This window comes from Megalobrama amblycephala, linkage group LG13, assembly GCF_018812025.1.
Source record: "Megalobrama amblycephala isolate DHTTF-2021 linkage group LG13, ASM1881202v1, whole genome shotgun sequence".
In the NCBI taxonomy this organism is placed as follows: domain Eukaryota; kingdom Metazoa; phylum Chordata; class Actinopteri; order Cypriniformes; family Xenocyprididae; genus Megalobrama; species Megalobrama amblycephala.
The window spans coordinates 13,908,583-13,919,903 of NC_063056.1; the positions used below are offsets into that span (position 1 = coordinate 13,908,583).

Below are 11,321 nucleotides of genomic sequence, written 5' to 3' on the forward strand. Positions count from 1 at the left end.
GACCTTCGTTCATCTTCGGAACACAAATTAAGATATTTTTGATGAAATCCGATGGCTCAATGAGGCCTCTTTTGCCAGCAAGTTAATTAACACTTTCAGTTCCCAATTTCCCTTTTGATTCGAAACAAAAGATTCAAAGCAGTGTTTTGAAATCGCCCATCAATAGATATTGTTGAAAAGTCTTTTTTTTTTTGGTGCACAAAAAGTATTCTTGTCGCTTTATAATATTAAAGGTGCCCTAGATTCAAAAATTGAATTTACCTCGGCATAGTTGAATAACAAGAGTTCAGTACATGGAAATGACATACAGTGAGTCTCAAACTCCATTGTTTCCTCCTTCTTATATAAATCTCATTTGTTTAAATGACCTCCGAGGAACAGGCGAATTTCAACATAACACTGACTGTTACGTAACAGTCGGGATCATTAATATGTACGCCCCCAATATTTGCACATGCCAGCTCATGTTCAATGCATTACACAAGGGCAGGACGTCTGGATCTGTGCACAGCTGAATCATCAGACTAGGAAAGCAAGCAAGGACAACAGTGAAAAATGGCAGATGGAGCAATAATAACTGACATGATCCATGATAACATGATATTTTTAGTGATATTTGTAAATTGTCTTTCTAAATGTTTCGTTAGCATGTTGCTAATGTACTGTTAAATGTGGTTAAAGTTACCATTGTTTCTTACCGTATTCATGGAGACAAGACTGTCGTTATTTTCATTTTTTAAACACTTGCAGTCTGTATAATGCATAAACACAACTTCATTCTTTATAAATCTCTCCAACAGTGTGTAATGTTAGCTTTAGCCACTGAGTACTATCAAACTCATTCAGAATCAAATGTAAACATCCAAACAAATACTATACTTACGCGATTAGACATGTTGCATGACGAACACTTTGTAAAGATCCATTTTGAGTGTTATATTAGCTGTGTGAACTTTGTTTATGGTGTTTAAGGCAAGCGCGAGCTCTTGGGGTGTGAAGCACGAGATTTAAAGGGGCCGCGTACCCTGAATCGGCGCATTTATAATGATAGGCAGTTAAAAAAAAAACAAAAAAAAACTATGGGGTATTTTGAGCTGAAACTTCACAGGGGACACTTAAGACTTTTTATATTAATATTATATATTAATATTAATATTAATATTAATATAATATTACATCTTTTGAAAACATGTTCTTCGGCACCTTTAAGGTTGAACCACTGTAGTCACATGAACTGTTTTAAATGTTTTTAGTAGCTTTCTGGGCACTGGTAGTGTAAATTTACTTGCTGGCAATGCAGGCCTCACTGAGCCATCGGATTTCATCAAGAATATCTTAATTTGTGTTCTGAAGATGAATGAAGGTCTTACGGGTTTGGAATGATATGAGGGTACTTAATGACATTATTTTCATTTTGGGTGAACTAACCCTTTAATATTCTGGAATTACAGGTTCCTGTTATGGCTGTTGGAAGGTCTATTGTGGCATATTCTTTTGAAAGACAGGGTAAACACTGTTCACATTGGAACAGGTCTGTGTGTCCTTTTCCAACAACACAGTTAAATTAGCTATGAAGAAACATATCATTGGTAAATATGTACATATTCCCACCCCGAAGATCCTACATTAAGCACTTTCTCCAATCATAAAAGTAAGTGTGAATTTCAAAAACCTTAAAGAGTGACTCAAACACTTCCAGAAATGCCATGAATGTGGATAAACAGGTTAAGAGAACAGCATGACTGGGACTATTTGTCAGATTCACATTTATTCACATAGTGCTGTCATAAATTAAAAAGCTCACAATGTAAGTCACTGCTAATGATTAAAATTAAAACTACCGCCAAATGTCTCTAAGACCAAGGATTATACTTGTACATAACCTTTAGCATTCTGACAATAAAACTTGTCAATCCTCCTCCAGTCTGTTTCTTTTGGTGACACACCCCATCCTCCAACTCTCACGGATCCAGTCTAGTTAATTGTGTGTTGAACAGAAGAAAACACACCTAATTCTCCAAAGAATCTTTGGTTTAAGCCCTCACTGATTGCTCAAGTGAAATGATGCAACAAGAAACTTGATAAGCACTCAACAAGGTTGAGTTATACTGTATGATGAGCAAACAGACAATTACCATTGAGTAATATCTTATGTTTGCACAAGCATATACACTGGAAGTGCAAAGCGATAATGAATTTAAATAACACGAAATGTCGGGGGAAACGCATTACAAGTAACGCGAGTTACGTAATCAGATTACTTTTTCAAGTAAAAGTAGTCTCGCGTAGCCAGACCTTCAGACTGACGGCTGAAAGTGACTGACATGTAAAGCAAGCAACCAATCACAGTTCGTTTTGTACCGTGTCATGTTTAGGGGCATGAACATGTAACGTAGATGTCCCTACATTAACAGACCCCTGTGCATCTAATAAATTATTAATTAAAGAATGTTTGCTCCAACAATGGAGCAGCAAACTTCACATAGGCCTACTTTTGAAAATCCAGCTTTTAGTTAATCCTGGTAAGCTGAGTTACTTTCTCAAATAAGTAACACTTTATTTTCCATGTATTGACTGACAGCTCTCCTGTCCCAGTGTTGAAAGAAATCAATAGTAAAGTACATAGTAAAGTGCTGTGTAAACATGATGGTTATTGTAGTTTGGACGAGGGGCGTTTCCTCCGAGGAGGCAGTGCCTCCTCAAACAATTAGGATGAGGAAATAATCCACATTATTAAAATAAAACAACACAAATATTACAGAATATGACAATAAAAAGTGTACAAGTAACTTGTTTTTCTAAAGGAACACTGTCCAACAGTGACACCTGCAGGTGAAGTTACAGCGGGAGTCCACGTCTCTCGTGCCTCCTCTTCCCTCATAGAAAATCAATAGACCCCCTAAAGCAGTGGTCGCCAACCCGTTGATCTTTATCACTGTTCCAGTAGCTCGCGAAAATAACAGAAATATGAGTACAAAAATACATTACATTTCTCCAGTCTTTGTACTGTATTTTTGTATTTATTTTTATGTTATTTTCTGGAGCTACTGGGACAGACAGATAAAGGTAAATAGCCCACATCACGTCCGAGTCTGTAAACGGCCGTTAACAAGAGGCCAGAGACGCTGAAGACGGACGTGAAGAGGAGAAAATTCTGTAGCAGGCAGAGCAGCTCACTGTTCACGATGCTCGAAATATAGGAAGAAAATATAAATATTGAATTGGGGATGAGGGATTATGAATTCATCTCTAAAAGGAGATCAGTCTTCAGGAAGATTTCGATGGCATTTTATTTTCCTCTTACCTCCGAATAAAGTAGCTAATTATTAGCGCATTTCAGCTTTGTTTACAGCGGTAACCAAGGAAACGCTGTATCACTGCTGCACCATAAGCGCCACCTGCTGTCAGAGAGTGAATTTGCGTCTCATTCAGCCTGCTGTTTTTGTTTCATGCTTTTTTGTGTGTGTGTAGCATTTATAATTTCACAAAAATAAAGTCAGACCGTTCTGTTTTTGCTTTAAATCTTGAAATTAAATCGAATTCAAATAAAAAACAACTGCTCATGCAACGTGCGTAGCATCTTTGTTTGGATTGTGATTAAAAAGCAGTGGTTCCCTCTAATTTGAAATGGCTATGTATTTTTGTTTATTATAATAATATTAATAATAAATATCTGCAACTATTATCAGAATCGGCCAATTTGCTTGTAAAAATAAATAAATAAATCAGAATCTACATTGACCACGAAAAAATACTAAATACAATCTGGGCTGTCTTTTTCTATCAAGTAGATCTTGTCTTTCAAAAAAGGTCGAGGTCAGGGATCTTGGGCTTAAAAAGGTTGGTGACCACTGCCCTAAAGCGTGCGGTGGCGGGTTTTGTGGGGAGTAATAGAGTGCCCCGGGGATGACGCATTTTTGTAGGCCAACCCGGAAGTTAGCAGCGCACGGGTTCCCTCTACTGAAAGCCTGTTCATTTTTCCCATAGACTTTCGGAAAATCGCAGAAAATAAGCTCTGTGTTTAACAAAGGGTTATGACACTTACACGTTTTGTCTATCAAGATAATCTTTACAAGTTAACACAACATTTATAGATTTTGAAGCCTAAATAAAGTCGTCAGATATAAAAGGCTGACAGTAGGCTATAAACGGACTACAGCACACCATGGTCGCGGATCAACGTCGTCACCACCAAGCGTCCTCAAACTTTATTTAGAAAACAACTCTATTTCAAAACATGCTCACTGATTATGATCTGCGCTGTGTATGAATACTTATCCACTTTTTCATGAGAAATGCTGCCCAAATGTCCTGTTTGTCATGATGACGTCTAAAGTCCCCACCAAAGGAAGTAGTCCCTTTTAGCAATTTGTTAGCAACCGCCGAATTTAAGACACAGTAAAAGTTTAAAAAAACACAAGTGGGTTATAACTGGTGTGTTTTATGTCATAGATCAAAACGTGAAAGTATTTAGAGGCTTTGTTTACCACAGACCTTATTTCAGGCGATTTAGCAAAAACCCATTCAAAAAACCCATAGACTTTACGGCGTTGGAACCGGAAGTCCTAAAATGCTAACTCGCTTCCGGGTTTTGCCTACAAAAACGTGTCATCCCTGGGGCACTCTATCCGCTTGTTAAGTCTGACGTCACGCGGCAGCGCTTCCGGGTCCTAACGCTCTATTTCATACCATAAGAAAACAACAAATGGTGCTAATATACACACACGATGTGGTGTAATACTACAAAAAAATATAATCATAACCTTTATCTCCATACCAAAATTGCAGATGGCCAGACAATGATTCATCTTTTATAAATCGTTAAAATATTAATGTCTGTGACGCTGTGAGCAGAGAGACTGTTGTGTAGACTGTAAGTATTTAAAATGTTTAACTTTTTTAAATGATTGATGTTTAATATGAATAAATAGCGCTCATAAACGGCCGTCAATGGCATTCTCAAGTGAAACAAGTCGAGGCTTGGACCCGGAAACGGCGTTCCTTACGTCACGACTTAACAAGCGGATAGAGAATGAATGGGAGAAAGTCATGTGAGAGGAGGCAGTGCCTCTGTTGCGCTATTATTGGATATGATTGGTTCGTGCGATAAATCCCGCCTCTTGCTTTCGTGCACGTTCCGCGAGTCAGTCTGAATGTACAAAATAATGGCGTCAATGGGAAGACTAATTAAAAAGTAAGTAAACAGCTCACCCACTTAGATATCACTGCTTTGTCACGTCAAAATCAAACTTGAAAAGACCTGAAAACATGATGACTGCGGGGGTTTTAGTTTGGTGAAATTAAAGATACATCTTCGTGTCTGTGTTTACCGAGCATGACTGATAGAACGTTTATGTAAATATACAAAAAAAGAATATGGTTACTTTTTTTTCTTTTTTGATGTAATGTAATGTTTATTTAACAAGGAAAATGTGACAAGTAACAGACATTAATTTACATTTGATTTATAAAAAATGTAAAATAAATAAACTGTGAGGTCGTTTGCCTCCTCATTTCAGAACCCCACTGCACGCCACTGGTTTGGACTAAATGTGAACATGCATTTACTCATTGCACCTTCACAAAAACAGATTCAGTATTCCTCAAAATGAATAAAAACAGTGAAACTCAATATTACACAAACCTGCAATAATTAAATAAATTACACAAATATACTTTATGTATTTAATCTCTTTTTCAGGGCCGTATGGTATCAGGTCGGTGCTGTGGGCCCCCCTCAGCTGTTCACTGCTTCATGAAGCTTCGGAGCGTTATGAATCTTTTGTGTCGAATCAGCGGTTCGGAGCATCAAAATCACATGATTTCAGCGGTTTGGCGGTTTGACACGCAATCCGAATCATGATTCCACACCAAAGATTCATAACGCTCCGAAGCTTCATGAAGCAGTGTTTTGAAATCGGCCATCACTATATAAGTCATTATTTTGTTTTTTTGATGCACCAAAAATATTCTTGTCGCTTTATAATATTAATATTGAACTACTGTACTCACATGACCTGATTTCAAAATGTTTTTAGTACATTAATGGATCTTGAGATAGGAAATGATATTGCTGGCTATAGAGAATACGAACCGACGTCACGCCTCGTTGCATGCCGGGGCGGCGCCGCCATTTTGACAGGATCGCCCTCTATTACTCATACTGAAATTAATACGGATTCTTGCTTACCTTTTGTTTTGTTTCTGCCATTAAGTGGAACGTTAACATTTTTAATGGTATCGTCTGCAGGGAATAGAAGCTATTTTATCGCATCGCATGATCATTTTATTTATTTTTATTTTTTTCACTGAATTTTTGTAGAATTTCGTTTACAATGTTGATCTGTTTACCGTGTCACACGCTGGACGCTCACCGCTGCTTCAGCCATCGTATGAATATCCAAATAAATCTATGTGATCAACATACTGAGAAAAGTCGATTCATTTATTTGTTGGAAACGTTTAAATGATGCTTAAACGAGCATATTGAGTAGGCCTACAACTTGTCATTGTAATCCCCCTTTTCCACGATCACAGATGAGGAGAATCAGAGATTATGGGTCAAATTCAGCGGACAGACGGACACGAACACACTGTATTTTTATATTTATTTTAACAAATGACAACCACACTAAGCAATTTCCTTCCTTTATAAAACCGTTATGAAGAAAATGTATAAAATGCTTGCATTTTAAGTGATACTGAAAGTTTATATTTTGGTCTCATCCGTTTTTCTGCATGTGCTTTATTTGTAAATAGAATTTGGTCTCTTTAATATCAGTCTAAGTGCATTAAGCATTTTTTTTTTGAGAGGACATGAGAAGAAACCGTTTAAAATATAATGTGTTGAGTTCATATTTTTGGCTCATTTGTGTATCTCCACACAGTATGCTTTAATAAATATGTATAGAATTGTTTGTTTGTCACATGAAGCATTTTTTTGTTAAGCATTTGAATGTCCCCGTCAAGTTCTGCTAATTCACGAGCGCAGTGAGAGTCAGACTCGCAAAGGTAATGTTAATTATTAAACCAAACGAAATCAAAACGTTCAAAAACACTTGAAAATGTCATTCTTTTATTGAGTGATAAGCAGTGGGTTTAATCAGTGCCATTAATAATAGATTTGCCATCCGGCGTCTTCTCGTCATCTCCTTCCCTTGGTGTTTTTACACGTAGAAAAGGCGAAAAAACGTTTTTCACTGTCTTGTTTTCTCTCAGAACGATGATCTGAGTTACTATCACAATTATCGATGCAGCATTAATGACATACAATGGTGACATTTTTCACAATCATGACAGAAAACAAATTACTGCCCTAAACTCAATAACGGAAAGGCTGCGCGATCCTGTCAAGATGGCGGATAAACAAAGAAGTTACCCAGAACTCAATGCGGCGTGACGTCAGATTCGTATTCTCTATGGAGGCCTCACTGAGCCATCGGATTTCATCAACAATATCTTAATTTGTGTTCCAAAGATGAACGAAGGTCTTACAGGTGTGGAACGCCATGAGGGTGAGTAATAAATGACATTATTTTCATTTTTGGGTGAACTAACCCTTTAACATTTGAGTTTCGCAACTGCCAAATGTTTTTACAAAAAACAACGAGTCTTTTTTCACATTAGTCTTAATTACACATTTATTTAGTGCATTGTTCATAAAGCAGCACATCCATACCTTTTTTATGAAACATATGTAACATATAACAAAGTCAAAAAGGGTTTGAAGAAAAAAATATGCACAATCCCATCCAGAACATTTTTCCTGAGAGAACTTCATTAGACTTCTGAAATCCCTTCACAGGGCAACTGCACACAACTTCCTATAAACAGACAAGCAAAAAGACTTATTATAAAAAAGAAAACATTCTGATTTGTGATCTTTGAAATTATAGACAACATAACTGTTACGGGTCATTTAGGCTACGATCATAATCAATGGAATAAATTAAAATTAACCACTCTTACTTTGCCTCTTCCGCTGTTACATCCACAAATTTGCAGATCTTTACATCCCTCTCTAGAATGCTTTTTTTTAGACCCTGAATCTCCTCCTCAGCTTTCTTCTTTTCAGCTTCTTGGTCTTCTGCAGAGTAACAAGGGAGAGAGTGAGACAAAAACTTTGACAATGAGCATTATATTATCCTCCAGTACTCTTCTGACACAAGAGTACTTTAGTTCAAATAAAACCCCAGAAATAAGATTAACTCATATTTACCCTTTAGTTTCTTAAGTGCATCTTTTGCTTCATTGCTCTTCTTCTCTAATGTACCCTGAAACGAAGAGACAGACAGAGAAAGGCTGTGTGAGAGCAGTTATATGCTTATGGTTTATACAGTATGGGCAGACAAAACCGGAACAAAGGGCTCAGGTTAACAGAGAACCCTGTAATAGACCGGTCACCAAACTTGATTTGCATAAATGCTGTAAAACATCCACTGTGGTGATGTAATCAATACTGTAAAGAATCCTGAAACATTTTCACATATTGCACATTCCCACTATCAAGAGATGCAGAGATGAAATGTGCTATATTTTTAAGAACATTTCAAAGTAGAGCAAATAGATGACTTTTAAAAAAAGTCTCTGCATTTGCTTAAAAGTACAGTAAAAACATTAATTTTGTGAAATAGTACTGCAATTTGAAATAATTATTTTATATTTAATATGTATTATATTGTAATTTATTCTTGTGATGGCAAACATACATTTTTAGAATCATTACTCCAGTCTTCAGTGTCACATGATCCTTCCTTGATGCTCAACAAACTTTTTTATTATTATTGTCCATGTTGAAAACAGCTGTGCTGCTTATTATTTTTGCAGAAACTGTGATTTTTTTCTTTGATAAATAGAATGTTTAAAAGAACAGATTTTTTTCTGAAAAATAAATCTTTGTGTGGCATTATAAATGTCTTTAGTTTCACTTTTGATCAATTTAATGCATCCTTGCTAAATAAAAGTATTAATAAAAAATATATTACTGACACCAACCATTTGACAGCTAATGTACACAAGTGATCAAATAAATATATTGAATTTTTTCTTTTTTTAAGCAATACTTTCTAATCATTTACTACTATAATAATAATGATCATAATAACAATATAAATGCAATGTATTTGATTCAGAAATGGCAACTACAGTAGAGGCTGTCTATTGGCTCTTGATAAGTTGCAAAACTGGAAATACATTTTTTTTTCCATGTTTAAACAGTGAGTGCAACTGAATTTAATGTGTTTTATATATTTGCATATTTAAACCTCATTATCAGCATTGTTGGTTTATTTAAACATATCGTAATAGCTTGCAAATGTATGACATTCAACAATAAGTCAACAATACAAAAAAATGTGCCCTACTGGCAAGCAGTCACATCTCAAAACTGGATACTGTTACCGTTTCAAAACTTGTTTTATATGATCATATAGTGTGGAAAAATAATCATTATGTGTACCTGTTTCCACAAAAACATTAGCAGCACAACTGTTTTCAACATTAATTATAATACAAAATGTTACTGGAGCAGCAAATCAGCATGTTAGAATGATTTCTGAAGGATCATGTGACACTGAAGACTGGAGTCATGATGCTGGAAATTCAGCTTTGCCAACATCACAGGAATAAATTACATTTTAAAACATATTAAAATAGAAAACATGTATTTTTAAATTTCACAATATTACAGCTTTCACTGTATTCTTAATCAAATAAATGCAGCCTTGGTGAGCATAAGAGGCTTCTTTCAAAACTTTTTTTCTCTTTTTTCAAATCTTACCAACCCCAAACTTTTAAAAAGCAGTGTATATTATAGAGCATGTGAATATAGCATTTCACGCCACAGGAGATCAACTTCTCAAAAGTATTTAATGTCACCTACCCTCAATTCAAAGACAAAAGAGCAAAAAGGAGTTGTTGCATGTGAAGGAATTTGATCAAACTAATCCAAGTTTGTGATTGATCTACAGTGAATGAATCAAAATCCATCAACTGACTTAAATCAGAAAATCACTGTAAATCTCAACTGCTTCAATATTATTTACATTACCTTCTCAGCATTGCAGGTGCCGAGTTCCTTTTCAGATTCAGCAGTGCTTTTCTTAATGTCATCCTTCTGTTTTTTGAGCTGATCCCTCTGTGTGGTCAGAGCACTAAGCTTTTTATTGATGTCCTCCACTTTCGTCTTGGTTGACATGATTCCATCCTCCTTCAACTTCACCTGTTCACCAGAAACAACGATGCGTGTTTTCAGGTTGCGGATGTTGAGCTCCTGCTGTATGGCCTGGTAGACTATAATCAGCAGAGCACATAAGGCCAGGAAAACCATTGCCGATATGCCTCTCATCCTGAGGGAATAAAGGTAGGAAGAGAGAGGAAGAGAAGACCAAAAGAGTTCCTCAGCGGAGAGACGATTTTGTTTTCTCTCTCTGTAGACACAGTCACTTGGTTCTCATGGCAGCAGCACCTGCTGTTGAATGAAACTGATGCAACTCCCTGTCCTGTGTAGTTCCAGAAAACCTTTCGATCTGAGCCAGAGACAGGAAGCCTGTCTTACCTGTATAACTGGATGTCTGGGTTTAAGTAAACAAATGTGTGTGTGTGTGTGTGTGAGAGAGAGAGAGAGAGAGAGAGAGAAACCTCAACACTTCCTTGATACTGTTGCTGTGATCCCTGACCAACTTTTCCACTCTCTCCATCCACCTTTGTTTTATCAAAGCAAAATAGGAAAAAATACCATGAACTCATGAATGTCATGAATTTTGTTTTATATATATATATATATATATATATATATATATATATATATATATATATATATATATATATATATACATATAAATAATATATTTTTTATATATACTCTATATAACAAACAATCCTCCCTTATCTCTCACACAAAAACCCAACAGGGGTGGGGGGGGGGGAATTAAGGGTTACAGGTGTGGCATTATAAAACTCTGCAAATTTAGTAAATCATTACAAGGTGGTTAAACAGGATGACCCGGGATACTGTTTGCGTGACTTAACGAACATGTCATACTGTCATCTGAGAATCGAAACCCCCGGCCTGCTCACCTGGTTCGTTGAGGATTCAATACTCTACTGTGAAGGCTTGGCTCGGCAGATGTTAAAATTATTTTGTCCATCATTATACTTGGGTTTCAATTCAAGTGACAAGTTTCAGACTTGGCTAAATAGAAGAATTTCTTCGATGTCTGACAATACTTGTATCATAAGCGACGTGGACGTGCAACGTGGTCGTAACAGAACCCGTCAGAACAAGCGTCAACAACTCACTGAACCGACTCATTGAACGAGGA

General features: G+C 36.3%; 1 protein-coding gene across 1 annotated transcript; it reads right to left on the reverse strand.

Annotated features, from left to right (window-relative positions):
* Window positions 1-7,612: 7,612 nt before the first annotated feature.
* si:dkey-87o1.2 (uncharacterized protein LOC796684 homolog) lies at window positions 7,613-11,321 on the reverse strand. Its single transcript, XM_048153298.1, has 5 exons — window positions 11,077-11,321; window positions 10,049-10,346; window positions 8,219-8,273; window positions 7,969-8,086; window positions 7,613-7,823 (listed from the first exon to the last, which is right to left on the reverse strand). Exons 1-5 carry the CDS (start codon window positions 11,148-11,150, stop codon window positions 7,799-7,801), a joined length of 570 nt encoding a protein of 189 aa, XP_048009255.1. The 5' UTR covers window positions 11,151-11,321; the 3' UTR covers window positions 7,613-7,798.